The sequence below is a fragment of the Hyaena hyaena genome, unplaced genomic scaffold (assembly GCF_003009895.1).
Source record: "Hyaena hyaena isolate Hyena2069 unplaced genomic scaffold, ASM300989v1 scaffold_756, whole genome shotgun sequence".
NCBI lineage: Eukaryota > Metazoa > Chordata > Mammalia > Carnivora > Hyaenidae > Hyaena > Hyaena hyaena.
In genome coordinates, this window is record NW_024081384.1 from 1,762 (window position 1) to 29,359 (window position 27,598).

Sequence of the window (27,598 nt, forward strand, 5' to 3'; positions counted from 1 at the left end):
CAGGGTCATGGGATCCAGCCCTGCATCAGGTTCCACACTGAGCATGGAGCCTACTGGAGATATTTTCTCTCTCTCTCTCCCTCCCACAATGTCCCTCTCCCATGGTGTCTTTCTCTCTCTCTCTAAAATAAAAAGTAAAAATAAAAAACAAATGATGCTATTTCTCTTTTTAAAGGAAGTATGAATCCGTGAGAATAGTCAGACAGCAGCAGTTGAGAGGAATATGCTAGGTATTAGCAGAACGTGGCATGCAAATTCGGTGATGCAGCTAGTTGGGACCCTGAGCAACCAGAACTGTATCGGAATACAAGTTCAAAACGATACACTAATATTCTGTCATTAACATATTTCTAGTAAGGAGGCACCTGGGTGGCTCAGTCACTTAAGCGTGGGGCTCTTGGTTTCAGCTCAGGTCATGATCTCACAGCTTCATGGGTTCAAGCCCCACATTGGGCTCTGTGCTGATAGCATAGAGCCTGCTTGGAATTCTCTCTCTCCCTCTCTCTCTGCCACTCCCCCACTTGTAAGGTCTCTCTCTCTCTCTCTCTCGAAATAAATAAACTTTTAAAAAAATAAAAGGTATTTCCAGTAAGAATAACCTAAATTATCTAACAGTCTAAACATTCAGTTCTTAAAAATGAACTGGAGACCTTATGGCCACTGCTGGTGATCCTATGACCCAGCTCAGCAAGACAAGGACCAGAAAGACAGCTGTAACAGCCAAAAACGAGGATTGTGACAAAACGGCTCCTCTGGGACCACAGCCTGTCATCAAATCAAGTATTACTGTAGTGACTTTAATTTGCCAGAAGACAAGTTTTTAAAGGGGACAGATCACACTGGATGAAAGGCAGGTTCCCCTGGAGATACTAAAATCCAATAGGTAGAAGTGCCTAACAACAGGCTTTAATATAATGGAAGCGCTGAGCAAATGCAAGACAAAACTTGAGGAAATAAAGATAAAGCTAACATCAGAAACTCTCCCACAAACGTCTCTCTGATGAGTATAAAACATCTCTCCAATGACCGATGAGCATTAAAAATGATGTAATAACAGATCCATGTATATGAAAGGCTTTCCAGCTGATGCAATCCTTAGTGACATAAAGGATTAGAAGATAAAGGTCAAGCACAAAATATTCAAAGGAAAACAACATTACACAAAGCATGAAAGGATCAACAACTGAAGGGTCTGATTGTATTGAATTTGCGAAAGTTTATATAGACACTGGCCAAAAGCATAAAGACTTCTGCTACTTTTCAATGAGTATTATTTTGTTAAAAAAAAAAAACGATTAAAATAAGGTATAAGCTAAATTAAGATACTAAACAAGAACAAGAAGAAAAAGAGAAGTGCTATCGATGCTGACATGAAACCTCTAGAAAAACTGAAGGCTGAGATTCTGGGAAGACTTAGATGATCAGACCCACTGAAAAGATCCACACTTCCTCTTCTCAAACTGTGGGGAAATGAAATGGATAGATTTATAATGCTATTTAAAGAAAAAGCTAAGAAGCACTAGATAAAGCCGAAGAAGTCAAGAGTGGGAACTTACAATTAAGGAACAAAGAAGAGAGGTGGGAGGTACCAGGAGAGGCAGGGGGAAAAGCAGCACTGAAAAAATCAAGGAGGATCAGCAAGAATCCCTAAACAAATGAACTTGAAAAGGTCAGGGATTTAAAGGAAGGGGGAGAGGAATTAAAGCTGCCCAGGAAAAGTACAGTTTCACGGCTAGAAAGTGAACATGGATGGTGATGAGGAATGAGATCAAAAGGAAGCCACTGGACCAGTAAAAGCAAACAAAGGAGAATCTGCATGCAAACAACAACAACAAAAAACACAAAATGGTGCCGGGAGCAGGAATTTAGCAAACAAACTTCTAGGTATTAAAGCTGCTTTTATCTCTGGAGGCTTGAGAAAAGAAAATCAAATTAAGCCCACTTCCGTATCCAGCTACAAGAAAGGAAAGATTGTGTGTGTGTGTGTGTGAGTGTGTGTGAGTGTGTGTGTGTTTGTGTGTGTGTGTTTAACCTTTTTGTTGTTGCTACCCAAATGAAGATTTTTTTTAATGCATATTAAAAAAAATATGTTCTGTTTCTGTTATTTCGAATGATTCAAATATCAAAGGGAAGATTCTTCCACTACACTGTTTTGTAACGAGACCATATTAGTAAAAACTGACAAAATGCACACCGTGGGAAAAGCAAAAAATGAACTGAGCCAATGGGGACAAATTCAGCTCTCCGGCTGCTTCGTGGGCTGCTCGAGCGACAGACTTTTTTTCCCTGTCAGTCTAATTGCTGGTAGAAGAATAGATACCGAGGGGGGAAAGAAAATCAAATATAATTAAAATCTACCTCCCCAAGATCAATTTTTCATAAAATGTCACTTAAGATATATATAAGCTTTAAATGAAAATATGTATGGAGAACTATACTGACCAAATTGTAGTCATTTCTTTTTTTTTTTTTTGCTCCACTAAACAGCTTATAGACCTGCACAGAAATGGGGGGGGGGGGGATCTTTTATCTTCCATATTGCCCCAGTGCATTCTTGCTCACACTGTAAACATTCTTCTAACGAGTTATCTGTGACTTCTTGAAAGGAGTAGATAAAGCATATGGTATAAATTCGATGACTCACCACTTGGGGAAACAAAAACAAAAGGAGAGGGAGGAAAAACTGCCTCAAGATCTAACATTCTTATGCCTCAATATAAGTGAGAGTACGGTACCATTCTCCAAGCTGGTGAAACATAACTTAGAACTGCAAGAACACGGTTTCAAAACGAAAAGCTGTCAGCGCAATCGTCTGTTTCAGAGGCTTACAGAAAGACTCCTAAAAAGATGTCTGAAGACTCCCAAGCCTACCAGAAAGAGTGTGACCTCAAACAAACTAGTTTCCCCATTTCCTCAGCAAAACAAGATGCCACTACCTCCGGCCAGAGAATGAAACAAAGCAGGCAGCAGCGCCTGTATGTTGAAGACCTCGAGATGCCGAAAAGGACTGCCTCTCCCAAAATGTTTCCCACGGTCTGTGGTGGTAACTGCAATCATCTCATTAGAAATACATTTTTAGACTTTTTTTTCCCCTTGTACAGACAGACACCTAAAAGAGTGGGTAAAATATACTTTAAAGAATAATTAGTCAGGGGACCGGGTGGCTCAGTCGGTTGAGCATCTGACTTTCAATTTCGGCTCAGGTCATGATCTCAGGGTTCATGAGATTGAGCCCCATGTGGGGCTCTGCGCTGCCAGCTAGAGCCAGCTTGGGATTCTCTTTCCCTCTTTCAAAATAAATAAATAAACACAGAAGAACGAGGAGGAGGAGGAGAAAAAGGAAGAGGAAGAGGAGGATTAGGAGAAAGAGAAGTGGAAAAGGAATTATTTATTATTATTATTATAAGTAAACATCATCCACGTCAAAAAATAGATCAGCAGTAACATCACAGAAGTCCCCCCACCCCCAACACCTGCTGCACACACTTCTCTACTAGAGGGGAACACAATCCTAATTTTTACCATAACCATTTCCTTGGTTTCCATTTTACCATTCAACTATGTGTCCCTAAATAACACAGCTTGCTTTCTTCTTGTGTGTGAACTTTATACAAGTAGAATCATACAGAGGTATTTTGTGGCTACGTAGGGTTCCTTTTACCTCACAGTATGTTTGACAGGTTCATCCACTTGTTTATGTATTCACTCCACTTTTTTTTTTTTTTTAAGTTTTATTCATTTCTAGGAGAGAGAGAGAGAGAGAGAGAGAGACAGCGTGAGCAGGGGAGGGTCAGAGAGAGAGGGAGTCACAGACTGACACAGGCTCCAGGCTCTGAGCCGGCAGCCAGCACAGACCCGACGCGGGGCTCGAACCCACGAACCACGAGATCATGACCTAAGCGAAAGTCGGACGCTCAACCCACTAAGCCACCCAGGCGCCCCTGTATTCACTCCACTATTAATAGATATCTGGGTGGCTCTTCTGACCAGCACTGCTACAAATGCACACACACATCTCCTGGCACATGCGTGTGACAGCTTCTCAAGACTGTCTTCCCAGGGTACAAGTGCTAGATCCTCAACTTTACTGGAAAATGACAAACTACCTTCCTAAATGAATATACCAACATACATTCACACCAACTGTGTGTGCAATAGAAATTCACTATTGGAATTTAATCACTGGTCCTCAAAGATTCACTATTACAATGTAAATCCTACTAGGAGAGTAACAACACATTAAGGAGGAGGTACTCTTAGCAAAGGGTCCATCTTCAAAATGGCATTTGAGAATTGGAGCAGGGGTGTATGCACAGCACAACTGATTCTAGAATAAAAAATAATACATAAAGAACAGTTCAGGGGCGCCTGGGTGGCTTAGTCAGTTAAGCGTCCGACTTTCACTTAGGTCATGATCTCGCGGTTCGTGGGTTCGGGCCCCGCGTCGGGTTCTGTGCTGACTGCCAGCTCGGAGCCTGGAGCCTGTTTCACAGTCTGTGACTCCCTCTCTCTCTGACCCTCCCCTGCTCACACTGTCTCTCTCTCTCTCCTAGAAATAAACAAAACATTAAAAAAATTTAAAAAAAAAAAAAAAAGGAACAGTTCAAAGCTCAGAGAAACCAAGTCTGTCACAGTGACAAAGGCCATCCTTTAGGCATGTGGCAGACACAAAGATGGGGGAGAAAAATAAATCAGTGACTCAAGGTGGGCAACTCGGGGGGAAAGAGGAAATTTTTATTTTAGGAATTAACCTAAAACCTGAAATCACCAACTTTTAAATGCTCAGAGGCTCAGACCACCCCCATTGGTTTTTCAATAGGTAGACTCAATAATCAGTTCTATTACATCCACAAATTTTTAATTTCTCAGAAAAGTGATCTTTAAATTCTATTGGCAACAACTGCCAATATGTCTAACATTCAAGGAAAACAAGAAATTTGACTTTACTGGAAGTTAATTAAGCTTCTATCGACAAAAAATTCCAGATACATACTAAATCTAAGCACATGGTTACTCACTGAGCAGAACTAAAGCCAGTAGTAAATTTGGGATAAAAGGCTGACATCATCAAATTAGGCACTGTTACATGTAGCTACTCTTGCACTTGATACTAAGAGAAATTGTAATGCCTAATGTTAGACAGAACCATGATAGACTAGGATTCAAATCCAGATCTGTTCAATTTTGGGGTCTGTGTTCCTTATATTAAACCACACTGACAAAGGAAAGACTGTAACATCATAAACCGAACTTAAATGTCCATTAAGGTAGTTAAATTTTCAATGTTGATAAGTTATTTCTAATTTTGGTTACTTTAGTAGTTAGTAAAGAAATTATATACTAAATGTGTGTGTATGTACACACACATATATACATATATAATGATCACAGAATGAACTCCATCTCTCAAAAGTAAACCAATATAGCCCAACTCCTACAAAGAAGAAAGCATAGAGGCTCTTCTCAAGCACAGGACATGGTGAAAAGAAAATGATAAATTAGCAGCAGAACGGGGAAAAACTAGAAGCACATATCAGAAGATGGGACGATTGTGATCTCCCAAGAAACCAATCACAGACAAACAAGCCACTTGGGAAGAAATCACTGAGTAAAGACAGACTACAAGAAAAATACATGGGAGAAACAAATCATGTCAGGCTTTACGTTATAAATAAAATGCTAACATAAATAGCCAAAATCGTAAGTCACTGAGTATAGCTGCTCAGTTAAACTAGAATTGTAAATCGCCTTCCAACATTCAAGCAATATCTTTTACTTGCCAGATACTGTCCTAGTAACCAAGTACACATTTAATTCAGTTAAAACCAGGGAGTCCACACTGCACTAGTTCCATTTTCCCCCTCCATCCTCTAGCAGAACACCTAACGGAAATGAAAACTAAGCAGCTCAACTTTTACCTTTCTCCCATCTTGAAGAAAGGTGCTTATAAATTTTTAAGTGGCCAAAATGCAGGTAACAAAAGGGAAGTACTCATCTGACTGGCAAAAAGAGGAGTCACTGGCCCCTAAACAGTCAGTGAGCTGGATGCAGTCAGCAAACCTCTACTGAGAGGGTGATACTGTGGGGAGCATACAACAGAAGGACACCAGTCTCTACCTCGCTCTGCTTACTCACATTCACCATACTCTCTCCACTTACTACTTTCTTTCTACTCAAGGGGTTTATTCTATCAAGTTGAAAGAGAATTCATTACTTAATTATTCTTAGTCTGGTACAAGCATTCAAAAATACAGGCAGGTGAGAAAAAAGAAAGGTGGAACTCACCAGCAACGTGAAAGTTGGAGGGAAGAGGGAATTCAAATTGTCTAAAAATATTATTTTCATTTTATTTCTCTGCTATGACATCATCACTCTTTACATTTTTTTAACCTGGTAATATTTTGCTGTTTGTGGTCATTGAGGTCATCGTAGACTCACATACAAAGTTAAGATATAATACAGAGAGATCTCCCGTACACTTGGCCCAGTTTCCCCCAATGATAATATTTTGTGAAACTATTATAATATCACAACCAGAAATACTGACATACTGACATTGATAAAAGCCCCAGTCTTCAGACTTCCTCAGTGTTATTTGTAGTCATTCTTGTGCATGTGTGTTAAGTTCTAGACAATGTTATCATTTGTGTAGGTCTATCTACCACCACAATCAAGATAAAGATCCATACCAGCACTACAAAGAAACTTCATGTTGCCCTTTTATAACCACATCCAATTCCCACCCTCCCATCCCTAACCCCTGAAAACCACTAATCCATTCTCCATTCATCCTTTCCATTCTTATACCACAGCCTAGTAGAAAGTAGCCATCCCTCCAGCCAGCCCTGCTCCATTAATTTCCGTAACCACTCTCCTACTCTTCAGTTTCACGCTGCTGCACATCGCTCAGGGTTGAGTCAATATTAAAACACAGCTGGTCATAGAAGAAAAGAGTGTTTCACCTTATCGACAGAGAAGACTGTTCAAAAACAAACAGAAAAGTTTTCAAGTTCAGGTACACAGGTCTCTAACATGTGCATAACCATGAAGATGCATACTCCTGGCTATAAAAGGGAAAAGAACACATCCTCTAGAAGCTTGGTAAAACTTTCTAAAACTTGGTCAAGCTTTGTATAAACATAAGCATTGATTCCTCTGAAATCAAAGAAAACACCTCTGTTTTCAGACTACCCAATTTAGAGGGGCATAGTTCAGCATTTTTCATTTCTGTAAAGCCTTTTATCCATTTCAACCAGGACTTAAGTCCTTCTACATCATTAAGTGGAATCACTGGCTTCCACTTAAAGAACCGTCTTTATTTCCTTGCAAACCATTAGACACACTGTTCTCCACTTGAATTTAAAACCCAAAGGACAAAAGGATGAATTGCTAGTCATTCAAATGCAGCTTTAAAAGGAACACAAATAAAAGGTCTATGCAACTTTCAGAGCCTTAAACCACAGGCAAGCAAGCAGAATTCATACCTGCGGAGCTGAGGAGGACGCTGAAGTCCGTCCCCCTTTGTGATTCTCCACTTTCATTATTGACCTCTTTTTCAATATCTTGATATCGATCCCAGTTAGACACTATCTTTCTTTTTGAATAATTTCCCTGTTCCTCATTCTCTTCTCCAAAGGTCTCTGCATCACTGTCATCTTCAACCTGCAATCATTAGAGACAAATCAATACACAGGCAGTGGAAATTTCGACTTTAGCAGCCTTAGCGGTAAAGTAAAACAAAACAAAAAATAGTACACAAGTATCACAATAAACAGCACATTTAGAGACCAAGCTCCCTGAGGACACTAAATTATATTTCAAAATGACCCCAATGTACCACTGTCCTGAATGTATTTCCAGGGTAAACTTTTCTTTTGGCTTTACAAAGGAAATCTGGCAAGTTCCTGTCTAACAATGTGTGTAACCGATAGGGCTAATGTCTACCCCAGGGTATCGTTTCTCAACAGTTGTTTCCTCTTATTGAAACAATCAAAGCTATACAGGTTTTTTTTTTTTTTTTTTTTTTTTTTAGTTTTATTTATTTTGAGAGAAGTATTTATTTTGGGAGGGCAGAGAGAATGAGAAGGGGAGAGAGAATCCCAAGCAGGTTCCACACTGTCAGCACAGAGCCTGATGAGGGGTTCAAACTCACAGACCATGAGATCATGACTAGAGTTGAAATCAAGAGCCAGATGCTCAACCAACTGAACCACCCAGGTGCCCCAAGGCTATATGAGTCTTACACTTAGAGGACTTTAGGACAGAAATCAACCATTGCCATTTACAGATTTTACAAACACAATACCGAAGTTTTATAAGTTTTAAATGGGAACTCTGCTCAGATGCATTCAAGAGAACAGTTTCCAGTCTTGAGTATTAAAAGAGAGCATGCAGGGAAATGCAGAAGGTGAGAAAGTATGAAAGATAAAGAGTCTATGTTCTTCAACAAATAATTTATAAGAGGAAAAATGGTGGTGGAGGAGGGAGAAACCTATAGATCAAAGGAGCTTAATGGACACACAACCATTTGTAATGTCAGAAACTTATTTGTTTTAAGGAGATGAATCTCTTATTATTTTTAAGTGAAATTTATTTTGAGAGAGAGGGGGAGAGAGAATCCCAAGCAGCCTCCACACTGTCAGTGCAGAGTCCAATGCAGGGCTCAAACCCACAAACCCATGAGATCATGACCTGAGCTGAAATCGAAAGTCAGACACTTAACCAAATGAGCCACCCAGGCACCCCAGGAGCTTATGTGTAGTCAGATTCAAACAATACAACTATAGACAAAAATCACCTTTGAGACAGAGAAATGTGAATGACTGAATATTTGGTTATATTGAAGAAACACTATTATTTCATATGTGTATTGTTTGGGGTGATACCAGACTGTTTTTTTTTTTTAAACATTCTTTTTTTTTTAGGAAAACATATTGACTATTTATAGAAGAAAAGACAGGAATTTCCTTCAAAATAATGGGTGCAGAGGAATGGTGGGTACAGAGGAAATAAACTGGGCATAATTGATAACTATATAATTCTATCTACTTTTGTATGTATTTTAGATGTTCTATTACAATAAAAAGTTAAACCTTAAACAAGAAAGATGCATGTAGAAACTAAAGACATGGTTCAAAGAAGCAGCCCAAAAAAGATACAATCTTCATCCAGAAAAAAAACCTTGTGAAATCTATTACAGCAACCTACCTGTCGAGGACGTGTTAGTCTAGATTTTTTTAAAAAGTAAGTTTTTGTTAACACAAAAATGAGGCATGTGTATTACAGAAAATTAAGAGGAGAGACAAGCTAAGAAATAAATAAAAACCCTACATTCCTATCACTGGAGAGTAGAAGTTCCACTATTAACACCTTAGAAAGATATTTGGAAGTATACGCACTATTTATGTATACATTTTTTGTAACAAGAAGGTTTTTCATCAAAATTCTGCACCTCTCCATCCCAGTAAATATCATTTCATATAACATCCAGAGTATTTCCAAGTTAGTCTGACCCCAAAAATTTGCTTTACAGCTGGTTTTGTCCAAGTTAGCATCCTACTCAAGATCATGCCCTGTATCTCATTGTTTGTCCCTTAAATGCCTTTGAGTCTAGCTCCATCTCTATCTTTATGACATTGGTTTATTGAAGAGACCAGTACATGTAGAGTGCAGAAGGATCCATCCTTTGTCTGGCTGCTTCCTTGTGGTAGGGTTTATGGAATTAACGGGTTTTTAAAAAATCTAAAAATCTGAATGCCCAATGGGGTCAAGTTAAATATTTTTTGGTTAAAATACATCATAGATGGTGCTCTGAACCTTACGCTACACCACATGAAATGACAGGTGATAAATGGCTGACCCAACATAAGTAATGCTAAGATTACCCAAGGGGTTTGGATGAAGTCTAATCCACTCACTGTACAGGTAGGTTTTCCCCCTTGCATCTACGAACTCATCTGTGTGTTATTAGTCTGTCCACTACAAATTTCTAATACTCCAAACTAGTCAGTAGTCCTCACCTGAATCAAATTAAGTTTTAATGAAAGGATAGAGTAACTGACCTTTCAAGATTTCTCACAACCCTCAAATATCATAACACTCCTTGATGGCACAAAAAGATGGCAACCCACATCATAATCTGCCTGAAACCTACAGGTTTCCTGCCATTCCTGAGAGATTCTCATAACTAAATGATGGTAGCCGATTCAAGGTATGTGACTGAGTAAGAACTGCTGTTTAAATAATAAATACCAGGAAGGTTCTAAAGAAAACAGCTGTATAACTGACGAGAACTGCGGGAACTGAACTAAAGCTGAAAATACTAGCAAGGTTTAATCTGGGAAAATCCAGTATTCCTTTGTTGGCTCACTGGGTAAACACAGTTCAGAAAGACTTCCCCAGTTAGCACAAAACTTGTGAACATCACCATAACACATGGCAAAAATGTAAGCCTGGGCAGAGTAATCAACTTGATGAGAAAGAGGATGATGATCTGAAACACCTGAGGAACTAACAGTGCTACAAGCATTGAAATGGGAGGCAGGGGACCTAGGAAAAATTAGTGGCCCTGCCCTCACCATCATTTAGTATTTACAACATGTTTATAATAGGCTGGGGCCTCAAAGAGCTGAATGACTCACCAATCCCCAACTTAGAAGAATCACTGAATAATGATCTTATTGCCCCCACCCAACTGCAGAGATGAGAAGAGCCATCATTAGACTCTATCACAAGAGGGTAGTAAAAAGTAATAAAGCTTAGAAGATATCTGATATAACTTAGAAAAGTATATCTTAAAAACTCTCATAGATTTTATGTTTGGTTCATTTTACAAAGATCTGTGCCAAAATATGCAAAATCACATAGACAGAAAAAACAGGACAAACCAGAAAATACTGACGAAAGCAATGTGTAAACTATAAAGGAATCATTATTATGTTAACATTAAGTTTGTATATGTTAAACTAATTTTGTATACTGAAAAATATAAGATATTGATGAAAATAATTCAAGACATAAATGGAAAGATACACCGCACTCATAGATGAAAAGACTATTGTTAAAAATACCTATACTGCCTAAGGCAATCTACAGATTGAATGCAATCCCTATTAGAATTCCAACAGCATTTTCCACAGAAATAAGACAATCTGAAAATTTGTATGGAACCACAAAAGACTCTGAATAGCCAAAGCAATCTCAAGAAAGAACAACAAAGCTGGAGGCATCATGCTTCCTGGTATCAAACTATATTACAAAGCTATAGTAATCAAAACAGTATGGTAATGGCATAAAAATAGACACATAGATCAATGGAACATAATAAAGTACCCTCAAATAAACCCACACATATATGGTCAATTAATTTAGGACAAATGGTATAGTCTCGTCAATAAATGGTGCTGGGAAAACTGGACAGCTACATGCAAAAGAGTGAAACTGGACCACTTTCTTATATCATACACAAAAGTCAACACAAAATGGATTAAATACTTGAATGTGAGACCTGAAACCATAAAACTTCTAGAATAAAAACATAGGTGGTAATCTCCCTGACTTCAATCTTGGCAATTTTTTGTACTAGACACCAAAGCAAAGGTAACAGAACAAAAATAAACCAGTAAAAATACAGCAAACTAAAGCTTCTGTATAGCAAAGGAAACCATCAACAAAATGAAAAGGTATCAACATCACTGTTCAACAAATGCAAATGAAAATCAAAACTACAATGAGATATCACCTCACACCTGTCAGAATGGCTAAAATCAACAATGCAGGAAACAACAATGTTGGAAAGGATGCAGAGAAAAATGAGCCCTCATGCAGTGCTGCTAGGAATGCATATCGGTACAGCTAACTCTAGAAAATATAGTAAAAAAATTAAAAATAGAACTACGCTGGGGCACCTTGGGTGGCTCAGTCGGTTAAGCATCTGACTTCTGCTCAGGTCATGATTCTGCAGTTTGCAAGTTCAAGCCCTGCATCGGGCTCTGTGCTGACAGCTCAGAGCCTGGAGTCTGTTTCAGATTCTGTGTCTCCCTCTCTCTGCTCCTTCCCCCTCAAAAATAAAATAAATCGGGGCGCCTGGGTGGCTTAGTCGGTTAAGTGTCCGACTTTCGCTTAGGTCATGATCTCACGGTCCGTGGGTTCGAGCCCCGCATCGGGCTCTGTGCTGACTGCCAGCTCAGAGCCTGGAGCCTGTTTCAGTCTGTGACTCCCTCTCTCTCTGACCCTCCCCTGCTCACGCTGTCTCTCTCTCTCCTAAAAATAAATTAAAAAAATAAAATAAAATAAATAAAATAAAGGAACAAGGGCTCCACTTGTTTTCTTTACAAAAAAAAAATAGAACTACCCTATAATCCAACCATCGCACTACTGGATATTTACCCAAAAATTATAAAAATATTAATTCAAAGGGATACATACACCTCTATGTTTATTGCAGCATTATTTACAATAGCCCAATTATGGAAGCAACCCAAGTGTCATCGATAGAGAAACAGATAAAGAATATGTAGTGTGTGGGTGGGTGTATCTATATCTAGATAGATTTTTTTTGAGTTTTTTAATGTTTACTTATTTTTGAGAAAGAGAGAAACAGAGTGCAAGCGGGAGAGGGTCAGAGAGAGAGGTGGGCAGAGAAAGGGAGACACAGAATCTGAAGCAGGCTCCAGGCTCTGAGCTGTCAGCACAGAGCCTGACGCAGGGCTCAAACTCACAGACCACAAGATCATGACCTGAGCCGAAGCTGGACACTTAACCAACTGAGCCACCCAGGTGCCCCCCCCTTTTTTTTTTTTTAACTTCAGATGATTTTATTTCAAAAAATAAAACAGATATAAATATAGATAATGGAATATTATTCAGCCATAAAAAAGAATGAATCTTGCCATTTGCAATGACATGGATAGAGCTAGAAAGTATTATGCTAAGTGAAATAAACCAGAGAAAGACAAATACCATATGATTTTATTCATATGTGGAATTTAGGAAACAAAACAAAGAGCAAAGAAAAAAATGAGAGACAGAGACAAACTAATAAATAGGTACTTAACTATAGAGAACAAACTAATGGTTACCAGAGTGGAGGTGGATGAGGGCTGGGGGAAATAGGTGATAGGAATTAAAGAGTACACTTATCATGATGAGCACTGAGTGATGTATAGAATTGTTGAATCACTATATTATACACCTGAAACTAAAATAATACTGTATGTTAACTATACTAGAATTAAAATTAAAAACTTAATTGAAAATGATAAGGCAACTTACGAAATATGAGAAAATATTTACAAATTGTATCTAATACGGCCTCTCCTCCCATTACTGATTTTAAAAGCAATTTAAAACAATATGAGCACAATTATATTTCCGTATGTTACAGGCCCAACAATACATTTGCAAATGATAGCACAAAGGAGGTGGGTGGGAGCAAAATCGTATTGCACTAAGGATAGGACTTTGTATGGGAACTCAAATATACAGAAACAAATGTACAAAACCAACAATAGGAAATCAGAAGGCTAACAAGAGTTCTCAATATATGCTTGTTCTTCTTTCTTCTCTCATTGCTTAAGAGATACAATTATAGGGGCGCCTAGGTGGCTCAGTTGGTTAAGCATCCAACTCTGGCTCAGGTATTGATCTCACAATTCACGGGTCTGAGCCCTGTATCAGGCTCTCTGCGTACAATATATGCAGCAAACCCTGACCGAATTAAAGAGGGAAATTATCCAATAATAATAGGTAGAGGCATCAATACCCTACTTTTGATGATGGATAGAACTAGAAAAAAGGTACCATATGCACAACAGAACCAATAAAAAGAGTTACCACAGCTACACTGCTATTTAATTTACAACTATAATTTACAGTAAATTATAATCTGCTTAATGTAACAGGCCAGCCTATCAACAGTATGTTGGGCCAACACTCTTGCCTTTTCTTTCAAAAGAGCTACCATCAGCCAAAGGAATATTTAAAGATTATCTTTATCATCAAGATCCCTCAAATAAGCCACTAAAACTTGGGAAGTTACTAGTAACATGTAACAACTAAACAAGAGCCTATGTAAAGCCTTTTATACCTACAAACCTAACTTTTGAAGGTCCTTATTTCACTTTCTGCTGGAGTAAGGAATGTGGAAATGACGTTCCTCCTTGGAACCTAATAAGGAGGTCAAAAATGGTCAATCACACATTTTTCCACACCCTCCTACGTTCCTGACAAAATGTAATTGTATAATAAAAGGAACAGAAAAGAAAGATATGTAAGAAAAAATTTAAGGAAACTCTCCAATAGTAACTCACTGGGAACCAATTTCAATAATTAGGTAATGTCAAATATATTCAACAAAAAATGTTATAATGTATAAAATTGGAAAATTATATTAATTCCCCTTAACTTTAAATGTTACCAAGCTTCAAAATAGATCACTACTGGGGTACCTGGGTGGCTCAGTGGGTTGAGCGTCCAACTTCAGCTCAGGTCATGATATCAGTTTATGGGTTCAAGCCCCACGTCAGGCTCTGGGCTGAGAGCATGGAGCCTGGAACCCACTTCGAGTTCTGTGTCTCTCCCTCTGTCTCTGCCCCTCCCCCTCCCTGCTCACACCATCTCTCAAAAATAAATAAATATTAAAAACAATTTTAAAAAAAAAGACCACTACTTAATAGTCTAATTGCCAACGTTTATATTTGTGACCCTATTAAGGTCTTTTTTTTTATCTTATATAATCATTTTGTGAACCAGCTGATGCTTCACTACCTTAAATATTCTTCCTGACAACAGAAAAGTTAATAAACCATCATAATTAAACAGTTCAATGACAGCTTCGGGTATTAGAAAAGTGTGCTAGCAAAAATAATTGTTATGTAGGAACACCTGGGTGGCTCAGTCGGTTAAGCATCCAACTTTGGCTCGGGACACAATCTCACATTCTGGGAGTTCGGGCCCCACATCAGGCTTTGTGCCAACAGCTCAGAGCCTGAAGCCTGCTTCAGATTCTGCCTCCCTTTCTCTGCCCCTCCCCCTGCTCACGCTCACGCGCTCTCTCAAAAACAAAACAAACACATTAAAAATTGTTTTTTTAAATAATTTTATGTAGTGTTTCAAGAAGCTAAATTTCAACTAAAATTAAATTTACCAAAAAAAAAATATATATATATATACACGCTATATACCTAATATACAAGTAAACTTAGAAGGTTAGAAGGTTTCCATTTGTCATTGTGTATTACATAAAAGTATGCATTAGAGCATGATCATACTTGGGAAAAAATGCAATATATGGCACATATATCTACATGATCTATTGAGCCCAGCACAATGTTCACAGTGCTTTTGCTCCAAAATACTCTCGCCAGTATGAATGGGGAAAAAGTGATCCAAACCATACTCAAATTCAGAGGTTTCTCTAGCAAGAGAATGATCTACAGCTCTTTTCTTGTCCTTCCTTATGATCAGTATATGGAAAGAAGAGGCGGCAGAGGAATCTGAAGACAGAAAAGGTGGCACCCCAATCCTCAAGGTAGCTGCTAGTGACACTTCTGCCAGGCTTCCTCACTCATCCCCAGTCCTTATCTTTCTCCAAATCCTCATATCTTTCTCACCTGTGCTATTTTGTTTCCGAGGGTTGGCTAAAAACAGGAGACACCGAAAGGGAATTACCAGTTACTGGCAGTTGTAGAAGGGCTGGACTATGGGTATCTTATCACAAAGACCTTGAGGGTTTACGCTGCCCTAATTTAAGGGTAGTTTGGAAATTAGACTGCAGTAACTTTCATTGGACCAAATGGCAATTTTAAACTATACCTGGTGGAGGTCCTTTTATGAGGTCCCTATGGAAAGGTGAGGCAAGTGGCAATAGAATAAGTTTCATTTTACTTGCTTTACAGCTTGAACTTCATGTAAGGATTCAGACTAAAAAAGGTTTAAAAACTACCAAATTACTCAACTTTGCAAGTCCCAACCTCCAGGTAAAATTCTGTAAATCAGGTTAATGTCGATGACGTTTCTAGTCAAGAAGGCACTAAATGGAACTATAAAGACCATCTGATTCTTGGTGTGGTTCTAAGAAAAAAGTCACCATTTTGCTTTGTCAATCTATTAACACACACAATAGAGAAACATCCAGTAACCAGAGATACAACTAAGAGGCCTTTAAGCAAAAACTTTTCTTTGTTAAATCATTTAATTAAAAAATTTTTGTATACACACAATTATCTGGGGTGCATGGGTGACTTAGTCGATTAGGCATCTGAGTCTTGATTTCGGCTCAGGTCATGACCCCAGGGCTATGGGATTGAGCCCCTTATCTCGGAGCCTGTTTAGGATTCTCTCTCTCTCTCTCTCTCTCTCTCTCTCTCCCCCCCACCCCTTTCCTACACACACACACACACACACACACACACACACACACACACACTATCAACGTTGATAGGAGGGCTGTCTGTAGACTGAGCATTCCCAGGCCAGCTTAGTGTACAAACCACGCTCACCTTGACCACAGCCACTGACAGTTCACTTTCTCTTAAGGGGTCAAGTGGATAGGTCACGGACATGGGCCTCCGACCCATCTTCCCTGGGACTTCACTGCCTGGGCTTAATGCCAGAAATGGCCAGATTTTCTTTTGACGGCCTCAGTTAGATTTCCCCTTCTCTCATCCACCAGCACAGGACTGGTTTCCTTGGTTACTGACGTTTCAACACCTTCACCTTCCAATTTCCAGGAAACTCACAGACCATTACATGGCTGTTGTTTATTTATCTGGCCGACTTTAAGACACTCCCCAAACTCTCAATTCACCAGAGGGAGACAACAGAATTAACAGGGCAACAGTGACTGAACTAGAAGGAACCCGAGTAGCCTGGTCCACTCTCTGCCCTCCGAGGACATCATGCAGAAATCACACGGGGCCAGCCTACCCTATGCCAGAGCCGGCAATGAGGTCTTCCACCCAAATTAACCATACTGCTTCCTTCCTCAGCATAAACGTTCAATTCCTTCAACATCATTGCTTGCTCTACATTTCCTAAATGCCAATAACCTTTTCTGGTTGTGCTACTCAAAATGAACTTGGTGAGAGTGTCTAAGCTGGTGCTTCTTCCCCGTACCACAAAATTTTCTAATAATTAAGTTAAAAATTATGCACCTTATTTTTAGTTCCTTCTCTGGACACATTTCTTTCTGTAAATATAACTTTTATTTTTTTAATATTTATTTTGAGAGAGAGCGTACACGCAAAGGGGAAAGAGAGAGAAAGAGAAGGAAGGAGAGAGATTTCCAAGCAGGCTCCACGCTCACTCTACAGCCTGCCACAGTGCTCAATCTCATAACTGTGAGATCATGACCTGAGCTGAGATCAGGAGTTGGACGCTAAACCGACCATGCCACCCAGGCTCCCCTCTTTCAATGGCACGTATCTTTCATCTGTCTGTCCTACAATATATCTGAAAGGGACAGGACTGCTTCTGTTCCCTGCTAGCAGCCCTACACTCTTGCCAACATTTCTTCAACAACTATTTCTTGAGTAGCTACAGAGTGCCGGTCACCAGTTCAGGTACTGGGGAACACAAAAACAAACAAGATAAGGCCCCTCACCTTATGAACCCGAGTCCTAGGAAGAAGTCAGAGAAGCCAAGATATACTTTAAAAAGTGTGATATGCATGCGTGTGCATTCCTAAGAGGTCACAAGAGCACAGAAAAAGCACGAGCAATGGAGGAGAGAGAGATGGAGGGTATCTGTGAGACGGAGAGAAGGAAGACACAGCATTTCGAGCTGAGAGAACCTAACATTCAGCTCTAGCCATGGGCACCTGACCTGAGATCATCTCCTGCTGGAAGGCAGCTTGCAGGCTCCAAAAGAATGAGCCAAGAACATGCTTGTAACCAGAGCTAACGGCTGTTCAAAACAAAACCCAGGGAGGTCACTGGGAAGAGGGTAACGATAGTGGCACGGTTTTTTAGTCTTGCCAAACTCCCCATAAAAAACACACAGAGCAATTTAGGATACCTAAACTGCAAGATCAAAATGCCAGAGAACACATCCACAAAAAGCTAGGGGGTGAGCTATCTCCATAGAGCACCCAACATGGGCAGATAGGAACACAGCAACAGTCGCTAGTCCTGAATGGTACCAGCACTTAGGAGACGAAGCTGAGGGAGTCAGTGGGGTGCCTGGCAGACATGAGCATCCCAAACAAACAGCAGGTTCTCACGAGGAAGTGTGGCAGGCCCTCTGAGAACAGCGGCCAGACATGTCGGGTCTTAGGTGCACAACAGCTATTGGGTCCAGGGAGTTCACAGGAAACTCTAAAGGGGCCAAGTAATGGGGCGCCTGGGTGGCTCAGTTGGTTAAGCATCCGACTTTGGCTCAGGTCACAATCTCATGGTTTGTGGGTTCGAGCCCTGCATCGGGCTGTGCTGACAGATAGCTCAGAGCCTAGAGCCTGCTTCAGATTCTGTGTCTCCTTCTCTCTCTGACCCTCCCCTCTTCACCCTGTCTATCTCTCTCTCTCAGAAATAAAACATTAAACAAAAAATTAAAGGCGCCAAGTAAGTCAGAGCCTCATGAACTCTCAGAAGCAACTGGGCAAAGCTCCTTGCAGGACACAACTCACTCTGAAGATAAATTGCTGGAGGTAGAATCCAAACCATGCAGAAAAGACACAGTAAAGACAAGGGGAGAAGAAGGGCCAGATTGGGGAGGGGTAGAGAGCAAGGAGGCAGGGACTCACTGCATGTGTAAGGCCCATTCTTTGCACTGCAAAATAACAAAACGGTGCTCCAGAGCCACAAACCTTGAAAATTATCCTTAAGGGGCACTAAGGTGGCTCAGTCGGTTGAGCGTCCAACTTCAGCTCGAGTCATGATCTCACGGTTCGTGGGTTCAAGCTCCGCATTGGGCTCTGTGCTGACAGCCAGCTCAGGGCCTAGAGCCTGTGTCAGATTCTGTGTCTCCCTCTCTCTCTGACCCTCCCCTGCTCACGCTGTCTCTCTCTCTCTCCTCCCAGAAGTAAATAAAACACCATAAAAACTAAAGAAAAATATCCTTAAGAGTATCTCTCTTTTAAAAGTTTGGGAAAACGAATTTCACATGAAAATCGCAAACAACAAAGGACCATGGTCAAATCCCACAAAAAGTTGTCATTATAAGCACAATGATACTAAGGATAGGAGCATTTATATAATAAATAAGTATATAAAAACAAAGAACCCAAAATTCTTTATGTACAATTAACATACAATTTCACGGTTTTAAGTATGTAACTAGAAATCCCACCCAGGGGTGTTAGGGGCAAAGGATTTTTTTTTTTTAAAGTATTTTGAGAGAGAGCAAGAATAAGCATGGAAGGGGCAGAGAGAGGGACAGAGAGAATCCTAAGCAGGTTCTGAGCAGTCCATGCAGACCCTGACTCAGGGCTCAATCCCATGAGCCATGATATGATGACCTGAGCCAAAGTTGGATGCTTAACTGACTGAGCCACCCACGCGCCCCTAGGAGTGAAGGATTAAACAAAAGAACAACTTTCCATTCCCAGTCTTGCTCAGAGACGGCAACACGTAAAGAAGGGGAAAAAAAAAAAAGTGGGGAGAATCTGAGAACAAGGAAAAACAGAAGCCAACGCACAAACAGTTGTTAATAAAACCCCACAGAACTCTTCATTCTGTCTTTTTCCTTTTCCGGGTTCTTATCTCATCCTCATGGGTGTCATTTTGTTTCAGAGAGTTTGATAAAAACCAGAGGCATGAAAAAGTCATTCCCATTTGTTAGCAGAATCAAGAATCTGGGCCAGAAAGACTCTTCTCTCCATCCCCAGTTCCTCAGATATCCTTAACTCTGCTTCCAACAATACACCCTCACAGCTGAAGAGTATCCTTTATGTTGACAGAAAACCGGGGACATTTTTCTGTTTCCTAGACTTTTATCAGAATGAAATTCACAGTGCCATCAGATCAACACGGCAGATTTTCTTTTTAACTTTTGTAACAAACTCGAGATCATAAAAACAGACACTGAGTTCAGCTCTGATGGGGATCTGTGTATTCATCTTATATGGTCACTTCTCTCCTCGGTAAGCAGACTCTGCTGTGGTAGTCCATCTGCACTCACAGGTTTTCCTCTTTTCCTTTGTATGACACTTGGGTCAAAAGTATCTGAGCCATATTTATCTCCTGAGTTGTGAAATGTAGCCGAATCTCTTACAAAATATTTTTTAAAGTTTATTTTGAGAGAGACAGAGAGTTTGAGTAGGGGAGGGGTAGAGTGAGGGAGGGAGAGAGAATCCCACACAGGCTCCATGCCGTCACACAGAGCCCCGCACAGGGCTTGAACACACAAATTGTGAGATCATGACCTGAGCCAAAATCAAGAGTCGAATACTTAACTAAGCCACCTAGGCACCCCTAAAATATTTCTAACAGTTTTTGATCCAGCCAAGACACTTTATTCCATCAAACCTGCAAATCCACTCTCCTCTAAAGCTGAGTGTCTCCATGTGCTGGTAATGCTATACAGCCTGTAAGAATGAACGCTGGAAATACTTAAGAATTCCCTCCTCTTGTGACTTGCTTCATTTAAAAAAAAAAAAAAAAGGTATCTTGACAGACAAAACACGTGTTTCTTATTTATACTGAGTTCTAAACCTCCAACTTCTAAAAAAAATCACCCAAATTCACCCCGTTGATCCATTTGTTGACATCAAAAAGCAGAGAATGTATGCTCAGCTCACCCTATAAATGAGACCGAGTTACCACCACCACTTTCAACACCACGGAGATACCATCCTTCTGTCATTAAAGTTAAGCAGTTTCCTCAAAGAAGTCCCTTCTCACCAGCTCTTTTTGGACCTTTATCACTCGAGTTTTTTCATGCAGTGTTCCTGTTACCATGTAGCTATCAGTTCTAATAGGTTAATTATCAAGATAAGTGATTTCAGTAAGTCTCATTCAAAAGTTCTAAAAGGATTAAAGGTTCTGCTCCTGACCACTATTTATTCTAGTAACACTTCTAAGGATTTTGTTGTCATATACAATTCTTTCATTTGCTGTTTACTTTATCCGAGGCATACAACACAGTCGATACATTTTTTTTTAAAGAAATCTGATTAAGTTTTTTTTTTTCTGTAGTAATCTCTATACCCTACAAGGGACTCAAGAGTCACATGTTCTTCCAACCAAGTCAGTCTAGTGCCTTTAGGGTCAACAGATTCTTGATTTTTTTTTTTTTTTTTTTTTTTAATGAAATCATCTGGGATGCCTGGGTAGCTCATTCTGTAGAGCATCTCACTCTTGATTTTGGCTCAGGTCATGATCTCACAGTTCGTGATATCAAGCCCCATGAGAAGCCTGCTTGGGATTCTCTCTCTTTCACTCCCTGTTTCTACCTCCCCCTCAAAATAAATAAACTTAAAAAAAAAAATAGAAATCATCTAATCTTTTCTATGCCCCAAAATAGAGGTTTTACTACTAGACAATGTCTTTTTCTACCTTTAGATAGAACTTCTTCTAATACCTTTGCCTGCTTACTCTATGATATCAGTCTATGGAGACAAATGGAAAATTTGGTTGAAACTATACTACCTTAAAGCATTGTGTAGATCATCTAGTTTAAGCCCAGAGGCTTTAAGAGAGGAGAGGAGGTTCAGAAAAGGACTGGTCCAAGGTCTCACTTAACAGCAAAAGCAGAATGACAATCTACCTAGAATGCACCCAGGGCTTTTGCAAACACGTCTCGTGACTGAGCAAAATCTTAGTAAAATAAATCATTCTCTCAAATGTTTTAAGTCTCTTCATTTCTAAAGCCTTTGTGAAGTTTCTATTCAAAACTCCTGCCTATCAGTAGAAGAAAACAATGACACTGTTGAAATGGCAAAAGTAGTACAGCAAGCCAGAGACCAATGATTCCAGAATCATCCTCTGATGTGTGAAGCTACCTTTCTTACATCAATGACATGATCTTGATCTCTCAAAACTCATTCTCATTCAGTTATCTTAATTTCAAGCAAGTCCTGGAAGATAGGCTATGATCTTATACGTAATTATATATACACAGATGAAATACAGTTGAGACAAGTCATGTGCCCACTCTAAATATTTAGCATCCATACAAGAGAGCAAATTTCGGATACAAAAGCTTATTCAACTGCAACCCATTCACACTTGTCATTTAAAACAGTAAGGTTCACAGTATGGGGAAATGGCTTGATAATAAGAAGTTACTTACAGTGAAAAGCAATAAATATGACCAGAGATTAGGAGGAGAGGGACACACACACACAATCAATAATAAAGAAAAGATAAACAATTTGAAAAGAGGTGATGAGCATTTGCAAAGTACCTCAGAGCAAAGGTACCCAAAAGTACCTCAGAGCAAAATGAAGAAGAGGATGACAACCGGTGACAAACTGGTAAAATGTGAAAAAAGGAATCTGTCAAAACAGGTGTGATCTAAATCTTGATCTACGCTTAATTAAAAGATTAATGCCACCATCTGGCAGAAAACTCTTCTCCTATCACCTCACAACTCAAACGAACTGCCAATCTCACTGCGCCTTCATTAGTGACAGATCTAAGTTACAGACGTGCAGCTAGAAATTTGGGTGCCTTCATGAAAGTTCTACGCATCACAGCAGTCAAGGTCCTTGACCGAAGAACAATCTTCTCTCTCCGGGGTGACAAAAAGTTCCAAGTTTAACTGACCAGGTCAAATTTTAGAAGATACTAGACCTAATCTCCACAGAACTTTTTTGTCATCCTGTCTTTACACAAGGGGCAAACGAAAGCCCTAACCAGTAAAAGCTTTTGGATTTGCCAATTTGTATTAAAAAACAATGGACCTACCAGAATTCCCTTTTTTTAAGCACCTAGCTCATGTGGGACCACCCACATTCATGCACTGACCTAACAATGAGAAATGACGCCACTAGACCAAGTATCTGTCAAGCCTTTCTTTGTACGTGTAGTTGACCTGACACCCCTGAGATAATGCTTCCCCCTTCTCTAGCCTTCTACCATTTAAATCTCCTCTCTGAATTTCTCCTCCTTTTCACTTCTTCCCTGATGAACAGAATTGTGCGAAATGCCTAACACTTCTCTTCTGTGGGCTGGCTGGATTTTTCTGTGTGTTGCACTCTCTTATCTCCAAGAGCACTTGCACATGGCCACATGAACACGAAGAGAAAAGTCAGAAGGCACTCACAGCACTCCTGTGAGTAGGCTCCCTGGAAGGAGAAGCCAACAGAAAGCAATTAACAGCTACTGGAAAAATCATATTTAGAGATTTCAAGTGCAAATATTTTGCAGCTGGGATAAGACGCCATTGTTTGCAATGAAGACAAGGGCACATATTAAACATGAAACCCACTTTTGCCACACACTGCAGGACATTTGAAAGGCGCTCAGCTGACATGCGCTTTTCTGACTATACCGCATGGTTTCGTGCCTCCGCCATCAACTGAATGACATCATGGCCACATACGAGCAAAAACTCCTCCATTACACGCTACTTTAGCCCAAATTGAGAAACAAGAAAAAGAAAATGGGCCTTTCAGGGACAGACAGATTCGACAGACCATTTCTCCCGTGAAAGGACAGAATTCTGTAATCTGCATTTCCCTTCTGTAGCTCCTTTCAAGTGTGACCTTTACGAGGCTCTTCCGACATTGGGAAGGCAAAAACTTTAATTAAAAGAAAGGGCAGCCAAGAGGCCGGAGGAAGGAAGAAGGCTTTTTTACCTTGCATTAGACAAAGGTGGATTTTCTCAAAGCTCCCATCTGTAAGGACAAAATGCAAATCCCAGGATCAGGATTATATCAAGCACACAAGCTAAGAACCTTGAAGCAGGGACTCAGCACAGTGAGCCTAACCGACTGCACGTTGGTGAAATTCCCTCGGAGCTGGTGATACTAGCATCACGTGTGCCTTATCTTTTGCACAAGTGTAACACTATTTACTTCTCTTCATGGAAGTTGAAAGTGACACCTCACTGCACCTTCTCGAGATCCCCAACCACAACGTCCAAACACTCTTTGGCGAAAAAAGCACAAATTAAACTCTAGTATCGCTTTCTTCTAACAAGGAGGCCTACTGGATTTCAAATCATAATCGAAAGCCTCAAGAGGAATAAACTTGAAAAAGCTGAAGCCTATTAGGAGACGAGCTCCAGCTGCAGCAGAATGAAAACGCTGTGTGTCCCTATATGGCATTCACACAATTTGTGACCTTCACACAAAAAGGCTCATCTGCCTCCAAATAGTACCCCCACTGGGATTTCTGTGGAGGCAACACTGACTAGATTGAAGTCATCTGAAATTCAGAGCCCTTGCTTGAGAGTAACACGCTGTCATTATCACACCTTTGACAAGGGAGAAAAAAAGAAAATGTCTAGAGTGTTATAGATCATTAAGATAGTTCTGAACGGGCTAGGTCTCAGAGACAGTCCTAGAGAATAAAAAGGGACAGGAAGAGGGCCCTGAGACACAGAGGGTCTGTCCCAAAGAAAATGTCACTATCACTAGCAAAATAAACCTTGCTTTCTTCAATACAACCCCAAGACCAGTCTTCAGGCTTTATTCATAGCAATTCAGTGTATTAAGGAAAAAAAGAAAAAGGGAAACTCCTTTTTTCTCCTAACGGTCCTGAAGCCCCTGACAGAGCAGCACAAGTGAGACCCTACAAGAACCGAGTCCTGATCTGGAGGGATAGATGCCATTAGCTCAAGCACAAAACTCGCTTGAAAAAAGAAATCTTATATTTACAACTCTGCTGGACAGACATGCTCTTTCAGCTCTGAGGATGGCTGATGACCTACTTCCTCAGTGACAAAATATTTCATGTGAAAAATAATGGTCCTCTTGGTCTAGAGTACTTACCTTTTTAGCATTTGATAAAAATTTTAAGTAGATGGCTCTTCAGTAATTATTTCCTTTTTTCCATTTCTACAGGTTGCAATATAAAGTTCTAGGACTTTAGATAAACATAGTCATGTAGGGGCACCTGGGTGGCTCAGTCCATTAAGGTTCCAACTCTTGATCTCAGCTCAGATCATAATGTCATGGTTTGTGGGATGGAGCCCTGTGCTGGGCTCCACGCTGTCAGCACAAAGCCAGCTTGGGATTCTCTCTCTTCCTCTCTCTGCCCCTCCACCTGAGTGGCCACATACATTCTCTTTTGCTTTCTCAAAATAAACTTTTTTTTTTTTAATGTAGTCATGTAACGACCAGCACAATCAAGATACAGAACAGTCCCATCACCCCAAAATTTTCCATCAGGCCAACTGTCCAAGGCTTCCTTCACTTAAAGAACATTCATAGTAGATCAATCCTTGGGGACAACACTGGTTCACACCTTTTTATTGCTACGGTGAGGCACACCTTATGATGTACCAAAGTTTAAGTATCCATCCTTTCACCAGCTACAGAATTTGGGCAGTCATTTCTGGCTTTAGGCAATTAAAAAAAAAAAAAAAAAAGCTACCGTAAGCATTCACAAACCTAAGTTTTCATTTCTTTTCAGTAAATAATACCTGAGAGCGGAACTGCCACATCATATAAGGGCATGTTTAACTTGGTAAGAAGCTGCTGGGATTTGGTACTGCCATTTTTCTAAGCCATGCTAATAGTCCTACAGCAATTTCTCCTTGAGGTTTTAGTTTGCATTTCCCTGAAAACAAATGTTGTTGAGTACCTTGGTACTAGTTGCCATTGATATATCTTTGGGGGTGAACCATCTGTTGAAATCTTGTCCCCATTTTTTAATGGATTCTTTCTTATTGGGTTTTGAAAATGCTATATATTTTCTGGATACAAGTCATTTGTTGGATACGTGACTTGAACATATTTGTCCCAGTCTGTGGTTTATTTTTTTGTTTTTGGTTTTTTTGGAGTAGAATTTATTGCTTAGGTAGTTTGAGGCTCACAGCAAAACTGAGTGGAAGGTCCAGAGATCACCCACATACCCTCTGTGTGGTTTATCTCTTCTGGTAAAGTCCAAATTTATCAATTTTTTTTATTTTGCAGATCATGCTTTTGGTGTTAGACCTAAGAATTTTTTGTCTAACCCCAGGTCACATTTTCCATTTGTCTCCTAAAGGAAGAATAGGTATCCTTCATTTCAAGACAGTTGAACTCATGGAAAATGTATTACAACTGCTTCAAAGTCTCTATCTCTTAATCCCAGTATCTGGATCATCTTCAGATTAGCATTTGTTGACTGTCTTTTGTCTCAAGAACTGGTCACATTTTTCTGGAATACTGTGGAATTTTAAATGCAGTACAACATCCTATATATGAAGTTGTGCACACTCGGTCCTGCTACAAATCCTCTGGAGAGCATTAGGATTTTGTTTGTTCTTTTCATCAGACAACCAATCTGGTTAGGTTCAGACGGCAAGTTCAGCCTCGTCTTCTGTGGGCCATGGTTCCAAGGTCACCGCAGGGCGCATAGCTTTTGCTCCCCCATGTGCAGTTCAGGGGAGTCCTAGCTTCAGGCCAGTCCAGACATAGAGAAGACCCTCCCCACTTCCAGGTCTTTCCTCTTAGGATTCTCCCAATCTGCTGGCCCGGAGGTGGGATTGCTCTTGGGGTCCCAGCAGCCCACACTGCCCCTCAGAGGGCAAAGCAGATTGAGAAAAGAAGGGAAATAAAAACGGGCATTCTCTCACACGTTTTGGACTCCAGAGGCCCCTTTTCCTGGTTCCCTGGCCAGAGCAGGATTTCCACAGGCATTTTAGCTGCCAGCACCACCAGCCATGTTAGCTCCCCCAAGGGGCCCACCAGGATTCCAATATGCCCTTTCCAGCCTACATTGTCCTACTCTTCTGGCCGGAATGATGGGACTTTTCTTGGATTTTAGCACCCTCCGCACCACTGCTCTGTAGCTCTGAGAACCTCTGGCTCATGGCCGAAGTGGAAAGAAAAACGAAAACCTCACCCCGCTGATCCTCAACAAAGGTGCTCTCCTGCCACCCGGCGTTCACTCCCTTCCCAGTTTGCCACTTTCTCTTTACTTTCCTGAGTCCTCAGATAATATATCTGTCCACGGTTTTCTGTTGCAATGTGCAGGAGTAACAGGACCTAGTGGGCTGACTTCACCTCAGTCCCGTCCTCCACTAACTTTCATTTCCTGTTGCCTGCTAAGGCCATACCTTTCTTCCCACTTCGCCTTCCAGCAGCTTCCATGCCTGAGCTGAGGCACTAGCCAGCCTCTCCCCTTCCACTTGAGGGAATAGTCAGCATGGAGAAAACCCCACCCCTGGATTCTCATAAAATCCAGGACATTCAGTGCACGTGTTTTATCCTGGTCTTAGCTGTCACTCTTTATTTCATATCCCTACAAAAAACAGGGAGAGGGGCACCTGGGTGGCTCAGTCAGTTCAGCGTCCAATTCTTGATAGACTTCAGCTCAGGTCATGATCTCACGGGTGGGGGGCTCCAGCTCCCAATCGGGCTCTGTGCTGGCAGTGCAGAGCCTGCTTGGGATCCTCTCTCCCCCTCTGTCTCTGCCCTACCCCGCTTGAAGGTGTTTATTCTCCCACTTTCTCTCAAAAAATAAACTTCGGGGAAAAAAAGACAGCGGGGGGGGGGGGGGGGGGGGGG

At 40.5% G+C, this 27,598-nt stretch overlaps 1 protein-coding gene and 1 pseudogene across 1 annotated transcript in view; one reads left to right on the plus strand and one right to left on the minus strand.

Moving 5' to 3' along the window:
• Window positions 1-764: 764 nt before the first annotated feature.
• LOC120221087 lies at window positions 765-1,743 on the plus strand (annotated as a pseudogene).
• Window positions 1,744-1,768: 25 nt separating this feature from the next.
• LOC120221065 (cell death regulator Aven-like) overlaps window positions 1,769-27,598 on the minus strand; it is a 57,069-nt gene continuing 31,239 nt past the window's right edge. Inside the window, exons 3-4 of the mRNA XM_039218326.1 lie at window positions 7,485-7,662; window positions 1,769-1,812 (exon numbers count right to left, since the gene is read on the minus strand). Coding sequence (XP_039074257.1) covers window positions 1,769-1,812; window positions 7,485-7,662 — 222 coding nt within the window. The remainder of the gene's footprint in view (window positions 1,813-7,484; window positions 7,663-27,598) is intronic.